At 49.2% G+C, this 17,756-nt stretch overlaps 4 protein-coding genes across 4 annotated transcripts in view; 1 reads left to right on the forward strand and 3 right to left on the reverse strand.

The window, feature by feature from the left end:
• SLC39A1 (solute carrier family 39 member 1) overlaps positions 1-3,029 on the reverse strand; it is a 31,188-nt gene extending 28,159 nt beyond the window's left edge. Inside the window, exon 1 of the mRNA XM_070950392.1 lies at positions 2,945-3,029. The gene's annotated coding sequence lies outside the window, so the exon portion shown is untranslated. The remainder of the gene's footprint in view (positions 1-2,944) is intronic.
• On the reverse strand, positions 306-4,335 carry JTB (jumping translocation breakpoint). The gene is made up of 5 exons (XM_070950394.1): positions 4,260-4,335; positions 3,170-3,210; positions 2,945-3,030; positions 1,874-1,953; positions 306-857 (listed from the first exon to the last, which is right to left on the reverse strand). Exons 1-5 carry the CDS (start codon positions 4,319-4,321, stop codon positions 701-703), a joined length of 426 nt encoding a protein of 141 aa, XP_070806495.1. The 5' UTR covers positions 4,322-4,335; the 3' UTR covers positions 306-700.
• Positions 4,336-5,790: 1,455 nt separating this feature from the next.
• RAB13 (RAB13, member RAS oncogene family) lies at positions 5,791-12,519 on the reverse strand. Its single transcript, XM_070950383.1, has 8 exons — positions 12,258-12,519; positions 11,403-11,463; positions 10,651-10,711; positions 9,448-9,525; positions 8,029-8,118; positions 7,839-7,904; positions 7,489-7,539; positions 5,791-6,558 (listed from the first exon to the last, which is right to left on the reverse strand). Exons 1-8 carry the CDS (start codon positions 12,379-12,381, stop codon positions 6,487-6,489), a joined length of 603 nt encoding a protein of 200 aa, XP_070806484.1. The 5' UTR covers positions 12,382-12,519; the 3' UTR covers positions 5,791-6,486.
• Positions 12,520-14,674: 2,155 nt separating this feature from the next.
• Positions 14,675-17,713, forward strand: RPS27 (ribosomal protein S27). Its single transcript, XM_070950527.1, has 4 exons — positions 14,675-14,757; positions 14,983-15,091; positions 16,414-16,524; positions 17,444-17,713. Exons 1-4 carry the CDS (start codon positions 14,752-14,754, stop codon positions 17,470-17,472), a joined length of 255 nt encoding a protein of 84 aa, XP_070806628.1. The 5' UTR covers positions 14,675-14,751; the 3' UTR covers positions 17,473-17,713.
• Positions 17,714-17,756: the final 43 nt, after the last annotated feature.

Here is a 17,756-nt window from a genome sequence, read left to right on the forward strand (position 1 = left end):
ACCCCATAATCCCTTGCGGGATGGAATCTGGGCAATTGAGTGGAGCTGAGTATTTACTGGCCGGATGCCTTTCCTGTCGCCAGAGCGGAGTTTTCTTCAGCTGATATATTCTCATTGTGCCCAGAAAGAGATATCTGCCGCTACCTAGGATCGAACTCACAGCCTCCAGATTGTAAGGCGAGAGGCTCGACCTCTGGGCCACCGCACCACTCCTGAAATATTACTTTCACGTTGCTTCAAATATGGCTTGAAACGTTGCTCAGTTCACAAGCTTCGCCCCCACAAAAAAGTCACAACTCGCAACTTCGAAACAGCCACCAATCCTGGGGTGCAGAGTGACGCTCGAGGGGAGCACCTTTAATCACAAGGAGGGGAAAACGGATTCAGGGCTCGTACAAGGGAGTCCCGTTCATACGACGCACTTCCAGCCGCGAGGCTCAAAACGACGGCGACGGGCGGAAGTTCCCAGCCGGGAAGCGAGTTCGAATTGCATGATTTCAAGATGCCAGGGATGAAGAATCAGGGAAGGGGGGGTGGCCCAAACGTCATGAGTTTTCTCAAAGCAGGGGGGCGCACCCCCTCTTTCGCCACCACCCCGAAGAGGGAAGCGACACCGGTCCGACACCGCGACGCTAGACTGCTCTTCCCCCACGGCGAAGTCTGGATCCGTCCCCCTCCGCTTCGCCCGATTTAACCGAAGCTAAATCGATTCGATCTGTTTGCGCACTTTCTCCAGGGCTTTTCCGTCCAGCACCCGCTGGCGACATACCACGAGAAAGGCGAAGACAGCGGCAGCCCCCAGCATGGCGCCCTCAAACTTCCAGAAGATCCGGGTCTCCATTTCCAAAGAGCGGCAACTGCGGGGGAGAAAACGGCCGTGGTGACAGCAGCTCCGCCGAGGCACGGGGAGGAAACCCAGAGCAGGGGGCTGGACTAGAGGGCCTCGCGGGTCCCTGCGGAGGATGCCACGATAGAGGGATGCCAGCTCTAGCTTGCTGATGAGATTTGCATCACAGCCATGGGGAGGCATCTTGTGTATTGGCGGGGGGAGCCCTAAAATCCACCTACTTGTGAATGAATTGCCAGAAAGAAGGCTTAAGAGGGCTGGACCTCAACTCCCAGAATCCCCCATTTAAGAGGGCTAGACTTCAACTCCCAGAATCCCCCATCCAACCTACTTTAAGAGGGCTGGACTTCAACTCCCAGAATCCCCCATCCAACCTACTTTAAGAGGGGTGGACTTCAACTCCCAGAATCCCCCATTTAAGAGAGGTGGACTTCAACTCCCAGAATCCCCCATTTAAGAGGGCTGGACTTCAACTCCCAGAATCCCCCATTTAAGAGGGCTGGACTTCAACTCCCAGAATCCCCCATTCAACCTACTTTAAGAGGGCTGGACTTCAACTCCTAGAATCCCCCATATAAGAGAGGTGGACTTCAACTCCCAGAATCCCCCATTTAAGAGGGGGTGGACTTCAACTCCCAGAATCCCCCATTTAAGAGAGGGTGGACTTTAGCTCCCAGAATCCCCCATTTAAGAGGGCTGGACTTCAACTCCCAGAATCCCCCATTTAAGAGGGGGTGGACTTCAACTCCCAGAATCCCCCATTTAAGAGGGGGTGGACTTCAACTCCCAGAATCCCCCATTTAAGAGAGGGTGGACTTTAGCTCCCAGAATCCCCCATTTAAGAGGGCTGGACTTCAACTCCCAGAATCCCCCATCCAACCTACTTTAAGAGGGCTGGACTTCAACTCCCAGAATCCCCCAGCCAGTACGCTTTAAAACATGGACTGATGGCTGGGGGATTCTGGGAGTTGAAGTCCAGCCCTCTTAAAGAAAATTGCCATTTTTCCCTAAAGGGGGGTCACCCACCTCTTGAATTCGCCCTTCTTGGACACCCCGCAGTTGATCTGCTCGACAAAGCCGGTGACGCCGCATTCCGACATGGTTTTCTACAAAGCAAGAAGAGGCGGCTTTTTAAAGGCCGAGAAAGGCCACCGAGCAACCAATCTTTTGCGTCGAGCGTTTTAACCTAACGGAGTTTTCGATTCCCGGCATCTTCCAAGCCGAGATGTTTTAAGCTTGGCGAGCCGAGGAAGCGATGCAGAATTTGGCACGGTGGCGGATGAAAATGCAATCATAAATCATAAAAAAAGGAATTATGATTATAAAATAAAATAAATCATAAAAAAAGGAGAGAGATTTCGGCGTTTAAAAGGGACGGAAAAGCAACGTATTCAGCTCAGAGGAAGCGACTCAACTCCTCTTGACTATTTTAGAGAATCATTTTTGATTTTATTCGATTTTTTTTGGGGGGGGGGGTTACCTACGTCCCATGTTGTAAAAACCAGATACTCTTCATCTTACAAGCATTTGTTTTATGAACAAAGTTACAACGGCACTGGAAAAAAAAAATTACGACCGTGTTTCACACTTACGACCGTTGCGGCGTTCCCCCAGAGTCCCGCGATCAAAATTCGGACGCTTGGCAAGCGACTCGTATTTATGACGTGTGTGGATGTGTGTGTGTGTCACATGAGCCCCTTTTGTGACGAGCAAATTCAAGGGGGAAGCTGGATCCATTTAGTGACCGTGTTGCTAACCTAACAACGGGCAGTGTTTCACTTAACCACCGTGGCAAGGAAGGTCGTAACATGGGAGCAAAACTCACTCCACACATGACATTTTGGGGCTCCATTGTGGTCGTAAGTCGAGGACTTACTTATATTCCCAGGAGGGAGCCTGTTGCTTCTCTGTATGGGATGGATTTGCGCCAAGCACGGATTGTCGCAACCCAGAAACGACGATAAATGGAGGATATGGACGCTAAACTTTCGTGCCCGGCCCTCTTGCTCTCTCCTTCCTCTCCCCCTCTGCCCCCCACCAACCCCTGCCAAGGCATCCCCCCCCTCCCCAATTCCCCCCTCCCCAAACCCCACTTACAATCTGGAAACTCGTACAGGGTGAGCATTCCGTCGTGACCACGAAATCCTCCCTCCGCCAACACGGCGTTGTGCCCGTCAGACTCACTGCGGGGAAAGGCAAATGGGACAATGGGGTGAAAATAGCACCAAAGGGGTTTTTTTTTGGGGGGGGAGGGGAGAAGGTACCCCGAGACCCCTCCCCACTCCGTGCCTCCTAGCTGGTGCTGAGTGCGAAATTGCTTACCGGGCGCTTTGGCATCGTTCTCGGCGAGTCCCTCGGCTGACCTGCGAGAGGGCAAAGAGACAAGAGAGCTCAGCTGCATTTGCAAGGAAGAAGTTTACAGATTTACAAAGTCGGACGGGACCTTGGAGGTCATCTAGTCCAACCCCACACCATTTCTGTCCAGTCAAGTTCCAAAGCATGCAAATGCAAATGCAAATATAAATATAAATAGAGAGGGAATCCTCGGTTTGCAAACAGTTCGTTTAGTGACGGTTCGGAGTTAAAACGGCACTGGAAAAAAAGGAGCCGAGGACCGTTTCTCACACTTACAACCGCCGCGGTCACGTGATCAAAATTGAGACACTTGGCAACTGACTCGTATTTATGACGGTCGCAGCATCCCGGGGGGGTCACGTGACCACATTTTGCGACCTTCAGTCCAGCAAAGTCAATGGGTGGGTGGAAGTCCGATTCGCTTAACGACGGGGGTGGCGGTTGCTAACTTATCCAACTGGAGGGATTCACTCAACGACGGTGGCCAGAAAGACGGTGAAAGCGGGGGGAGGGGGGGAGGGGTTTCCAAAAACTCACTTCATTCAATGTTTCCCTGAGCAATTTTGGGGCTGGATGGTTGTCGTAAATCGAGGACTATGAATAAAATAATTTTTTTAAAAAAAATCCCATCATCCCCATCATTGGGGCAGGCAACCTCCCCAACCCCCCCCCCCACCACCACCACCTTTTTTTTTTTTGGTCCCCTTAATTCAGCAGCATTAAATATCATTTAAATTCCAAGGGGGAAGCCTCTGGTTTGGACTACACCACCCATCATCCCCAGCCACTAAAGGCAAGGCGCAAAGAGGGCCTAGAAAGGGGTTCAAACCTCCCCCCTTTCCTCCTCCCCCTCCCCCACAAGGGCTGTACTACACCTCCCATCCTTCCCCTCCCCCTCCCGTGGCCCTGAGGCTGAGCCCCATGGGAGTTGTAGTCCAACCCAGGAGCAGCTCAAGAAAGAGACTCCTCCCCCGTCCTAAAAACGACATCCTGCCCCCCCCTCTCTCTGGTTCTTGCCCCCCCACCCCCCCTACACACGAGGAGCCCCCCCCCTTACCGCGAAGGGGCGACCACCAACCCCAGAAGCGCCCCCAGCGCCAGCCGCCATCTTGGCCCCATCCTCACTTCCGCCTCACTCGCGCGGTGCATTCTGGGAGGAAGGGCACCGGAAGCGCTCTGCGCACGCGCGGAACGGGGTTTTAAAAAAAAAAAAAGAACCTTGCAAAGGGCTCAGTCCGTTTTGGTTGCGATGCTGCACTTCCGGTCTTCGGTGGCAGCCGGGAGAAAGAGGACGGAGAATATATTCCCTCCCCCTCTTTCTCTTTCTCACTCTTTCTATTTCTCTCTATTTCTCTCTTTCTCTTTTTCTCTCTCTCTCACTCTTTCTTTCTTTCTATTTCTCTCTCTTTCTTTTTCTTTCTTTCTATTTCTCATTTTCTCTCTTTCTCACTCTTTCTTTCTTTCTATTTCTTTCTTTTCCTCTCTCACTTTCTTTCTATTTCTCTATTTTTCTTTCTCTCACTCTTTCTATTTCTACCTTTCTGTTTTTCTCTTTCTCTATTTCTTTCTCTCTCTTTTTCTATTTTTCTCTCTCACACTCTTTTTATTTCTCTCTTTCTCACTCTCTCTCTCTCTTTATAGGCATTCATATCGTGTGTGTGTGAAACTATATACCTCCTTGGTTGTATGCCGTAAATAAATATTTGCATTTATTAGCTGCTAAATCTATATTTCTATCCGTCTGTCTATCTCTGATATTTCTATCATCGATCTACCTATCTATCTATTCACCCATCCATCCACTATGTTTCTATCTGATACTATCTATTCCTCCATCCATCCGTCCCTCTTGTCTGTTCATCAGATATCTATCAATCATCTATTTTATCTGATACTTCTATCATCTGTCTCCCTATATATCTATCTATATCATCTATGCACTATTTTCTATCTGATACATCTTTATATCTATCTATCCATCCATCCATCAATGTCTATCTATCTAATCTATCATCTAAAGTATATCTATCTAGAAGCATGTACTAAAAACTCACCTATCATCTCTCCATCCATATCTATCTATCTTATCTATCATCTACAGTATATCTATCTATCTAATTTACCTAGAAGCATGTACTAAAAACTCATCTATCATCTCTCCATCCATATCTATCTATCTATCTATCTATCTATCTATCTATCTATCTATCTATCTATCTATCTAATCTATCTAGAAGCATGTACTAAAAACTCATCTACAGAGGTGGATATGGATATTTTATTATTATTATTATTCTCCTGCCTCTTATTACTTTTCTAAGTAACTCAAGATGTCAAACATACCATAATGCTCCTCCCTCCTCCTATTTTCCCATAATGACAACCCTGTGAGGTAGGCTGGAATATGAGTGGTCTCTCCCTTTCTCTGCAAAGGGACAGGACAGGAGCTCCTACTTGAAGGACTAAAGACCCCACCCTCCCTGGCTGTTTCTCCCTCCCTTTTGCCCCCCCTCCCTTCCCGGAATCCAGAAAATGACTTTTCAACACACCGGATGTTCGGAAAAACTGCAAATATTTTAATCGTCTTCACAGATTTACAAAAGGCAATTGGTCCCCCAACGTGTGACTGGTTCCTCCTGGGTGCCGGATTCCGGATTTCCACCCATCCAAAGTGCAGAGAGTTCCCAGCAGGCAGAAATAATATATTTATATACTTATTTTTTTTAAAAAAAAAAGATTTTTTTTTTCTCCTCCTGCTGAGAGATTCCTAATCTGATTCTTTCCTATGTCGGTTAAAGGCACTGCGGAGCTTCAGGTCTTGGCGTTTTTCTATTTTAATAACTTTTGAAGGCGGGTGGGACTTCGGTTCCCAGAATTCCCCAGCTAGCATAGCTGGGAGTTGAAGTTTGCAAAGTTTGCAAAGTTGCAAACTTTGACAAACGTCGTCCCAAAATATCTGGCGAAGGCAGAGATTTGCGGGGTGGGGGGGCGGCATCCCCAGTTATTAACACCCCCTCCCCGATTTTTCAACCTCTCCCTCAGCTCTAGGACCCCTTCCCTCCCCAAACTCTCCTTCCCTTTCTGCAAGTGCAAAAATTAAAAGGCAGAGTCCCCAAATGGCAAAAGACAAAGAAGAAGAAGTTGGGGAAACTGTCTCCAAGTCCTTCCGGGGTCCAGCCCGAAACAACTCGGAGTCTCGAGGGGGGAGAAACAGCCCCAACCAAGCCGAACAGCCAGCCTAAGAGAGGAGCTACGGGGCTTTTCCGAAGTGGCTGGGCTGGAGGTTACAGCAAGGAGCACTTTGAGCTGGGTTTTGGCGTGGCTTTGAGTTCCAGAGGCCTCTTGGGGAGCTGAGCCTGGAAAGAGGAGATGGAGCGTCAGGAGCTGCTTGACCATGGATGGAGGAGGAGGAGAAGAGAGGAGGAGAAGAGAGAGGAAAGGAAGGAGGAGGAGGGAAGGGAGGGAGGGAGGGAGGAAAGGAAGGAAGGAAGGAAGGAAGGAAGGAAGGAAGGAAGGAAGGAAGGAAGGAAGGAAAGAAGGAAGAGATATAGAGGAAGGAGGAGGACAGATGATGATTATGGAGGAAGAGAAAGAATGGGAAGAGGAGGGGAAAAAAGGAAGAGGAAGAAGAAAATGATGAAAGTTATGGACGAGAAAGAATGGAGGAGGAGGAACAAGAAAGAAGGAGAAGAGAGGGAAGAGGAGGAGGAGAAGAAGAAGAGAAAAAGGAGATAAAGGTTCAAGGTTGACTCAGCCTTCCATCCTTCCGAGGTAGGCAAAATGAGGACCCGGTTTGTGGGGGGCAATAAGCTGACTTTGTATAAAAAAAAGAACACCGCTTCGGGGGGGGGGCGAAAGTCCTACTAAGCAGGTATATATGAAAGTATGAAGGCTATTGCTTAACGCATTGTAAGCCGCCCTGAGTCTCCGGAGGAAGGGCGGCATATAAATCGAACCAATAAATAGATAAATAAAGAGGAAGGAGGAGAGACAATGATTATGGAGGAAGAGAAAGAGTGGGAAGGGGAGGAGAAAAAAGAAGAGGAGGAAGAAGAAAATGGTGAAGGTTATGGGGGAGAAGAAAGAATAGAGGAAGGAGGAAGGAGAAGAGGGAAAAGGAGGAGGAAGAGGAAGAGGAGAAGAAGAAAGAAAGAAAAACAAAAAGAAAGAAAAACAGAAAAACAGAAAGAAAGAGGAGTGGAAGGAGGAGGAGGAGGAGGGATTTGGTCACATTTTACCAGCTGTTTCCTCCCCCACCACCTCGTTCCTCCCCACGTGGCACTTACCGATTTCTTGACCGATTTGAGCAGAATGTCACGTGCCAACGTATTGAATGCCTGAGAGAGAGAGAGAGAGAGAGAGAGAGAGAGAGAGAGGGAGAGAAACACTCCCATAATTTTGTTTTGGGCCATTTGCTCCTTGGAGAACTGCTCGGGCTGACCCTCAGCCTTCCCCAAAAGCCAGTAACCAGGAAGGCCACCCCACGGTCCCCAACCCATCCAGCCAAGGTCGCCTCCTCTCTTGCAGCCAAGAGACAACGGCCAAGGGGGGCTGGAAGCCCAAAGGGGGTGCTTGTGTGTCTCTGTGTGGTTTTTTTTTGGGGGGGGGGCGGAGGTGGGCCAAGCAGACTCCTCACCTCCTCCACGTTCAAGCTGGACTTGGCGCTGGTCTCAAAGAACTTGATCCCGTGCTCCCTGCACAGCTGCCGAGAAGGAAGTCATGAAGTTGGAGAGTCAAAGCCAACGGCCATCGTAAAAGTCATCCCGTTGCACTCTGCACATGCACACAGACACACACACACCCAACACGATTCCTGCACCCGATACCTTCTCAGCTTGGTCCCGGGAAACTTTTCGCTTCATCTCCATGTCGCACTTGTTCCCCAGCAGGAGGCGCTCCACACCGGCTGAGGCATTCTGGGAAAAGGGAAGGAAGGAAGGAAGGAGAAGAGAGAAAGAAGGAAGAAGATGGCAGGCGGGCGGGAGGGAATGATGGATGGAAGGAAGGAAAGAAGAGAGGGAGGGAAGGAGAGACAGAAAGAAGGAAGGAAAAGAAAGAAGGAAGGAAAGAAAAGAGGGAGGGAGGGGGATGATGGATGGAAGGAAGGAAAAAAGGAAAAGAGAAGGAAGGAAGGAAAGAAAGAAAAGGGAGGGAGGGAGGGAATGATGGATGGATGGAAGGATGGAAGGAAGGAAAGAAGGAAGGAAGGAAAGAAAAGAGGGAGAGAGAGAGGGAATGATAGATCAATGGAAGGAAGGAAAGGAAAGAGAGAGAAGGGAGGAAAGAAAAGAGGGAGGGAGGGGATGATGGATGGAAGGAAGGAAAAAAGAAAGGAAAAGAGAAAGAAGGAAGGAAGGAAGGAAAAGAAAAGGGAGGGAGGGAGGGAATGATGGATGGATGGAAGGAAGGAAAGAAGGAAGGAAGGAAAGAAAAGGGAGAGAGGGAGGGAATGATGGATGGATGGAAGGAAGGAAGGAAGGGAGAAGGAAGGAAAGACAAAAGGAAGAGGGAGGGAATGATGGATGGAAGGAAGGAAAGAAGGAAAGAAAAGAAGGGAGGAAGGAAAGAAAAGAGGGAGAGAGGGAGGGAATGATGGATGGATGGAAGGAAAGAGAGAAAGAAGGAAGGAAAGAAAAGAGGGAGGGAGGAATTTACCCTGGATCCAAGAAACAGACATCCCTCTCTCTTTTGGGGAAGTGATATTTTCACCACCACCCCTAAATCAAACATTCATCCTTCTTTGGTTAAATATTTACTCATTTATTCGATTCCCACAGCCGGCCATCTTGCATATGGGACTAAAAGTGTGAAGTTAAAAGACTCGCCCCAAATGAAGCCAAACAACCAAGAACAGAACACTCAAAATCATTTTTTTTTTAATTAAATGGCTTAATAACCAACCACAAAAATTGTAAACCTTGAAAAAAAAAACCACCAATGTCCACATAGAGTCACTAGAGGGCAGACCTCCCTGTCTTTGGGAACGGCCGTCTAGATTCCCCTCCGTTCAGAGCCTGTTCTACATTTCTGCCACCAGAGGGCAGTGTTGGCCATCGTTTGCCCTTTTTTGTCATCCCGGATCTGAATCAAGGATGGATGGATGGAAAAACAGGATGAGAGGGAGGAGGGGGGGGGTTGCAATTCTATGGGGCTGAAAGTGGGGGTGTGGGGGGGGTTGTCCATTGGCTGCAAACAGTCTCCCCCAAACCTTCTGAGCCCCCCCCCCAGCCCCATTTCGTACCCACCTCTTTGATGCTCTTCATCCAATTTTGAATGTTCTCGAAGGATTTCTCATCCGTGATGTCGTAGACGAGAATAATTCCCTACGGAAGAATTGGGGGGGGGATCCGTGGGGAGGGGGCCACTCTTGCAGAGGGACCACCTCCCCCGTTCTTTGGGCCTCCCCCCCCATCCTGCTCTCCCCACCCCCATGGGACCGAACTGAAAAAACGTCACACTAATATCTTGACTGCTTCTTTTTTTCCTCCTCCCTTCTTCCTTCTTCCGTCGATCCTCTTAGATCCTATCCCTATTTCTCCAAGGGTATTTTGGACGATAGAGCGGTAGGGGGAAAAAAATATATTATTTTAATCCTTTGAATGAGAGCAAATCCTATATTTGGAAAAGAAAACAAAAACCCAGAACGCGTCTGGGAAAACGTGGCAATGCAGGGAGTCCAATTTAGAATAAAATAACAGAGTTGGAGGGGACTTTGGAGGTCTTCTAGTCCGACCCCCTGCTCAAAGGAGGGAAGGAAGGAAGAAAGGAAGAAAGGAAGGAGATCAGAATGAGAGGAAGAAAGGAAGGAAAAAAAGAAGGAAGGAAGAAAGGAAAGAAGGAAGGAAGGAAGGAAGGAAGATAGGTAGGAAGGAAGGAAGGTAGGAAGGAAAAAAGGAAGGAAGGAAAGAAGGAAGGAAGGTAGGTAGGAAGGAAAGAAGGAAGGAAGGAAGGAAGGAAGGAAGGTAGGTAGGTAAGGAAGGAAGGAAAGAAGGAAGGAAGGTAGGTAGGAAGGAAGGTAGGAAGGAAAGAAGGAAGGAAGGAAGGAAGATAGGTAGGAAGGAAGGAAGGAAAGAAGGAAGGAAGGGAGATAGGTAGGAAGGAAGGAAGGAAGGAAGGTAGGAAGGAAGGTAGGTAGGAAGGAAAGAAGGAAGGAAGGAAGGAAAGAAGGAAAGAAGGAAGGAAGGAAGGAAGGAAGGAAGGAAGGAAGGAAGGAAGGAAGGAAGGAAAGATAGCAGAATAACAGAGTTGGGAGGGACCTTGGAGGTCTTCTAGTCTAACCCCCTATACCGTCTAAATTGTTTGATTTTAATTCTAGGGAAAGACATCTAATCCTGGGGGGGTTTTCCTTCTTTCTTGGGGCCCCCAAATGTCTCGGGAGCGGCTCGTTTGGGGTGGTACCCCTCACCCTTCCAAGTGGGGGAGCCCCCAAGGAGCGGCAGCCCCCTTACCATGGCTCCTCTGTAGTACGCCGTTGTAATGGTCTTGAACCTTTCCTGGCCGGCCGTGTCCCTGCAAAAAAAAAAAAAAATTAAAAATGACTTCCCACGGATCCTCGCACTTATGACGGTCACAGCATCCCCGCGGTCAAAATTGGGGTGATCGCCCTTCGCGGCACAACCCGAACGAGCAAAATCAATGGGGAGGAGCCCAATTCGATTCAACGGCCCGAGGGCTCCCTTAAGAACGGCAGCGAGAGGCTTAAACGCCGTCATCAAATCGGGCGCGACTCGCTTAACGGCCGCCTTGCTCACCGGCGGAAGTTCTGCTCCCGATTCCCGTCGTGAGTCAAGGACGAGTGGAGTACGAATTCGGCAAATTGCAGAATCGCGCTCCTGACGGCAGCCTCTTCCCCCGTCGGAGCTTTGCCGATGCGTTGGACTCGAACCCCCATCATGCACAGCCAACTCCCTAACCCATCTGCCTCCCCCAACCCCTTCTGCTCGGAGAATCCTGCAATTAAAACCAACTCCCCCGTTTTCATCCAGCTGCAGATCTTCTCCAAAATAATATTTTTTTTTCCTTCTTCCTTCTCTTTTATAAACATTTTTAGGGATTTTCCAACTGTCACAAAGAGTCCTTCTTCCCTTCTCCCTGAGGTGTAAACCCCCCCCCTTTTTTGACTCCCTACTCCATAATCCACTTTCCTTCTCCATAATCCCCCCCCCACACACACACACAGACAAAAAATCCGTACACTCACCAAACCTGCAATTTAATCCTTTTACCCTCCACTTCCACCGTCCGGATTTTGAAATCGATGCCTGCGGGGTGGAAAGAAAACCGGAATTTATCCTTACTCACAGTTTCCACCAGGTTTACTTCGCCAGCGATCTTCTAATTCCTTATCCCCCCCCATGTTAAATTTGGGGTCTCCAATCCTTTCGGTGAAGGGGGGGTGTCAGTGGGGACTCATTGCCCAGCCTATTGATTGAACTCAAACCTTGGGGGGGGTTCCCAGAGCTCCCTCATCAAAGCTTCACCAAACCCAGCCAAGTTTCTAGTCCTTATGGAGTTTGGATTTCTTTTTTTTTTCCCGCTACCTCCCCCAAAAAGGAGGGGTGCCCATTGGAATCAAATGAGAAATTCCTTTTGACTATTCCCCCCGCCTGTTCTTAATTGCACCTCGTTGGAGAGGGGGCTCTGTTGCATTTTGCACCCCCCCAGCCTCTCCTGACCCCAACGGGAACCCCGAGAATGGAGGAGCTGCACCCCAAAATCCCCCCCCAAAAAAACCAGCAACTTCTCATCACCCCAATCCTTACAAAGAGTGTTGCAAATCTTGGATGGGAGATCACCCCCCCAACTCCTCCTCTTTTTCCCGATTCCCATCATCCACAGCCCAAAGCACGGGATGGCAGACGTACAGGGGGGGTCCGATCTCGGGGTGCAAAGACCCCCGAGATGCAACTGAGTGGAATAGAAGAACCCAACCTCAATGCCAGGATAGGGGGTGCTGCTCCCTGCCATCCTGCTCTATTTGGGTTAGGGGGCTATGGGGAGGGGAGGGGAGGGGGGAAGGGGTTGGGGGGACTCTGCAGGAAGCCCCCCTCCTCACCGATGGTGCTGATGTAGGTGCCGCTGAAGTTGTCCTCAGAGAAGCGGATGATGAGACACGTCTTACCTACCCCGCTGTCCCCGATCAGGAGGAGTTTGAAAAGGTGGTCGTAAGATTTGGCCATTTTGGGGAGGGGGGCTTGGCCCCTCTCCTCCCTGGGATGAGGGGAGGGGATCTGTGGGGCTCCCAGCCCACCCTGGAAAGAAAGAAAGAAAAAAAGAAAGAAAGAAAGAAAGAAAGAAAGCTGAGAATCCAGCCGGGAAGAAACTTTGGGTGAAGGAGGGGCAGTAGTTGCCCTCTCCCCTCCTCTTCCTCCTCCTCTAAGAAGGACGCCCAGACCCCTCCCCAAAATGGGCAGGGAAGAAGTCCTCCCCCACCCTCCCTCCAAGGCAGGAGGGGCTGACCCCTGACTCAGATGGGGAGGAGGAGGAGGAAGAAAGCATCATCGTCCCGCTGCTGGGGAATTCATTCATTCCAGAGAGATACAGATAAACAGAGTCGGAAGGGACCTTGCAGGTCATCTAGTCCAACCCAAACAGGAGACCCCACCCCATTTCTAGGCAGTCCAGTTTTTTCTTGAAAGCTTCCAGGGATGAAGCTCCGACAACGTCCGAAGGCAACTTCTGTTCCATGGGTTGTCTTCCTTTAGCAGAGGAGTGTGGAGAGCTCCAGGGCGGGAGCAAAAGAGCGCCCCTGAGCATGGGCAGAGTGCCTTCTTCTGGCGGAGGGAGGGAGAAAGAGGGAAAAATCAGACTTGCGCAAAAGCATCCGTTTGTTTTTGTTTTTTTCATCCTTGCCACCTTCCCTTGTTTTGCAACCAAAAAAATACAAAATTGCAGGTTTTTTTTTGTTTTTTTTTAAAGGATGGAACTGGGATGGTTGAAATATTATTTATTGACTGATTGTTTTATTTAAATTTTATTTGGAGCGCTTCTAATGTTGGTTCCGCTTGGCCGCCGCTTCTGGATGTTGTGCTTGAGATAAGGAATGAAATGAAACTTCTGGATGTTGGGATTTTGCTGATTAGATTAGATTTGTTGTTCTAGAAATCGCTGGCGTGCATTATCGTGCAAAAGTTATTATCTTTTTTTTAAGCTGTAATTTATTACAGCTTTTATTATTTTCCACTGGGCTGAAAAGAGTTAGAAGTCAATGCTTTTTTTTTTTGTTTTCTTTTTTCCCCTTCCTTTTCCCCTACACTCTTCTCTTTTTCCATTTTTCTTCCCCCCAGTTTCCCATCGTTTTCATTCTCTTCTCTATTTTATAGTCTGGATAAATTAATAATAATAATAATAAAAAATGTCCATGGAAAATATGCAAATATTTGGCATTTTGTACATAATGTTCAACAAACACCGGTGGTTAAAAATAAGTCATGCATTTCTTGACAAGTGTGTGTGTGTGTTGGGGGAACACAAGAAAAATAAACCTCTTCCATGAGGACTAGAGCCTTAGTAAGCCTTTAGAACAAAGGAAGAGCTGAGTGAGACAATGGGACGTTGTATATGTGCGTGTTGTGTACGTTCTGTGTGTGTATATGTGTCTGTGTGTTGGGGGAGCCCTAGAAGAATAAACCTCTTCCATGAGGACTAGAGCCTTGGTAAGCCTTTAGAACAAAGGAAGAGCTGAGTAAGACAATGGGATGTTGTGTGTGTGTGTGTGTTCGTGTTGTGTACGTTGTGTGTGTGTATATGTGTCTGTGTGTTGGGGGAGCCCTAGAAGAATAAACCTCTTCCATGAGGACTAGAGCCTTGGTAAGCCTATAAAGGGAAGAGCTGAGTAAAACAGTAGGACATTGTGTGTATGTGTTGTGTACATTCTGTGTGTTTGTGTGTGGGTGTGTTTGTGTGTGTTGGGGGAGCACTAGAAGAATAAACCTCTTCCATGAGGACTAGAGCCTTAGTAAGCCTTTAGAGCAAGGGAAGAGCTGAATAAGACAATAGGACATTGTGTATCTGTGTGTTGTGTACGTTCTGTGTGTGTATATGTGTCTCTGTGTTGGGGGAGCACTAGAAGAATAAACCTCTTCCATGAGGACTAGCGCCTTGGTAAGCCTATAGAGAAAGGGAAGAGGTTAGTAAGACAATGGGACATTGTGTGTCCGTATATATAATATAATATTAATGTGTGTGTGTGTGGGGGTGTGTGTGTGTTGGGGGAAGGAGCAAAATAAATAAATCTCTTCCTCAGCCCAGCCTACCCTGCAGGGCTGTGAGGAGGACAAGAAGGGGGGGGAGCCTTTATCCTTCGTCTCAAAATGGCGCCCAAAGTGTGGGGGGGGAGAGGATGCCCTTCCCAAGATGGCGCCCTCCCTCTGCCCACCCCCCCGCCCCCTTCTTCTTCGACCTCCCCAAGATGGCTCCCTCTTGACCCCGCCCCCCTCCCCCCCTACCCGCTCCTCGGACTTCCGCCCGTGCGGGAAACCCCATAGCGGATATAGCGTTCTCTCCTTCCGGCCGGCCTCCTTTTCGTCCGCAGCTGCCTCCACGCGAACATGCCGGTGCGTCTCTCTCCGGCCGCGGCCTTCCCCGACCGGGCTCGTCTCCTTCTTCCCTTCGACCGGGGGTGGTTCCTTCGGGGGCTCCTCGAGGGCTTTTCCGGGCCTTCCACGAGGGGGCCACGCTGGGTTGGCCACGCCGTCCAGGATCAAGATGGCGGCGGGGAAAGTGGCGGTGTTTCATCCCTCTCACTTTTTTTTTTTTTTGGTCTCTCTCCCCCCCCGTAGCTCGCGAAGGACCTCCTGCACCCCTCCCCCGAGGAGGAGAAGCGGAAGCACAAGAAGAAGCGCCTGGTGCAGAGCCCCAACTCCTACTTCATGGACGTCAAGTGCCCGGGTGAGACAACGGGGAGGGGGTTCTCCCGAGGTCATCCAGCCAGGCCCCACGCTCTCTGCACGCATGCGCACAAAACCCCCACCGCCAGAACAGGGGTGGTCAAATATGGCCCCTTTTAACCACCTGTGGACTTCAACTCCCAGAATTCCTGCGACAGCTTGGCTGTCGCAGGAATTCTGGGAGTTGAAGTCCACAGGTGGTTAAAAGGGGCCACATTTGCCCACCCCTGCACCAGAAAGGGGGGCTCTCAGAGATCATCTAGCCTGCCCTCCCCCCTTGCCCAGAGGACAATAAGGAGAGTTTGGAGGGACCTAGAGGGTCATCTAGTCTGTCCCCCTGGCTCAGAAGACGGAATAATTAAAAGAGTTGGAAGGGGGAGGGAACCTCTCGGAGGTCAGAAGAGCAGAGTTGCCAAGGGGGGTCTTGGGCGTCATCTAGTCGAGCCCCCCCTGCTCAGAAGACAGGATAACACAAGAGTTGGAAGGAGATCATCCAGCCGAGCCCCCCCCCCCCCCCCCCCCGCTCAGGAGACAACATGGGAAAGTTGGGAGGGACCTTGAGGGTCATCTAGTCTGTCCCCACTGCTCAGAAGACAGAATAATGAGAGTTGTAAGGGGTGGGGGGTCATCCAGCCAAGCACCCTGCTCAGAAGACAGAATTAGAGAGTTTGGAAGAGGCCTCGGAGATTATCTAGTCCGCCCTCCGCTTAGAATAAACAGGGTGGGAAGGGGCCCCCCCTGAGGTCACCCAGTCCATCCCTCTGCTCAAAAAAAAAGGACAGAATAACAGGCTTGGCAGGCATCTAATCCGGCCCCCCTATATGCCATCCTGGACAAATGCTTTTCCAATCTTGTCTCCAGCAATGGAGCAAAATCCACAATAAATAAACCACCTTAAGAGCTGATGAGCTGCAGCAAAACCATAAAACGTGTTCTTGTTGCTGGAGAAACGGCTGCAGCAGCATCAGGTTCTTTGCAACAGCCGTTGCATCAACGAGGGATACATCCAGACTGACCCCGTCTCCCTGCTTCCTGGGGTTGCACGTGGTGACCAGGTTTAGCAGGGCTGAATTGACCCACATGCTATCCGGAGAGGTAGACAAGCCTAAATTGTTCCTATTGTTCTTGACGTGGCCTCTTGCTCGTTGCAGGAGGACCCCGGAGTAGTTCAGACCTATTTTGTGTTTAAAGATGGTGTGTAGTAAGGAGGGTGTTGCTAGGGGGGAAACCTTGCAAAACCAGAGAGGACAGCAAAAAAAAAACAAAAAAAACCCCATGTTTTTTTAACACAACCAAATATTTGCTTTGCCTTCCCTGCTCCAGGTTGCTACAAAATCACCACGGTTTTCAGTCACGCCCAGACAGTTGTGTTGTGCGTCGGCTGCTCGACTGTGCTGTGCCAGCCCACTGGTGGAAAGGCGAGGTTGACAGAAGGTAAGCGGGAATCCCCCTTCGGTGTCAGATATTACAGGAAACGCACGCACGCACACACACATACAATTGTAGCCAGCCTCCGAGATGGGTTTGTTGTGGGGACCTGTTAAGTTTTTTTTAAGAGTGTCGTCTTTCAATCTTTAGGTGTAGAGTTCTGGCCTCACAATCAGGAGGCTGTGAGTTCAATCCTAGGTATGGAGGCAGATATTTCTCTCGCTGGGCACACTGAGAATATATATCTGCTGAGCAAAACTCCGCTCTGGTGACAGGAAGGGCATCCGGCCATGAAAACACTGCTAGCTCCATTCAGTCGCCCGGGCTCCACCCCGCAAGGGATTATGGGGTCGTTAAAAAGATAATGATCTTTCAATCTCAGTGGTTAAGAGTCCCAGTACTGCAGGCTACTTCTGCTGATTGCCTGCAGTTTGGCAGTTCAAATCCCACCAGGCTCAAATTTGATTCAACCTTCCTGCCTTCCGAGGTGGGTCAAACGAGGACCCAGATTGTTGGGGGCAAGAGGCTGACTCTGTAAACCGCTTAGAGAGGGCTGTAAAGCGATATATAAAGTATTTTATATATATATATAAAAAAACCAAAGACCTACATATAAAAATATATATATACTTTATATATATATTATATATATTTTAAGTGATATTGCTATTTAGGGATGGAGGAGGGGAGAAACGGCAGTGTATATTAACAACATTAAATGCAGAGATGTTTGAAAGCTTTTAAGTTTCTTCCCACTGTGAATCTGACTCAGCAGGCTGTTTTCATGGATGAGGTCATATGGGATAGATAAAAAATGGCTGCCCTCCACCCCCACAAAAAAACAAACCAAGATAATCCTGGTTAAATGCAGCCAGCTTCCTGATCAATAATAGCTCACTTTTTTGCATTTATTTTTTTCTTTCAGGGTGTTCTTTCCGGCGAAAGCAACATTAAACAGTGGACACTTGGCACGGGATGGGTTTGGGAACTACGGGAACAGTTGCCGGTTGCGACCCCGAGTTTCTCTGGGGCACCGATGGAAGTATAGAGTTATTTTTGAGGGCTTTTGAGTTGCTGCCAACGGTGGCTATTGGATAAGGGAGGACAATCCCCCTCTTCCCTTCCCCTCGTGGCTCTGGCACTGTCCTTGTAGCCTTACCCATTTCATTCAATAAACTTTGGATATAAAGACAAATTTTTTGTGGGTCGAGTGTTGTTTGCGCCTGCCACGGGTTGTT

Source organism: Pituophis catenifer, unplaced genomic scaffold (genome assembly GCF_029215685.1).
Source record: "Pituophis catenifer annectens isolate HBS135680 unplaced genomic scaffold, rPitCat1.0.hap2 SCAF_10, whole genome shotgun sequence".
Lineage (NCBI taxonomy): Eukaryota > Metazoa > Chordata > Lepidosauria > Squamata > Colubridae > Pituophis > Pituophis catenifer.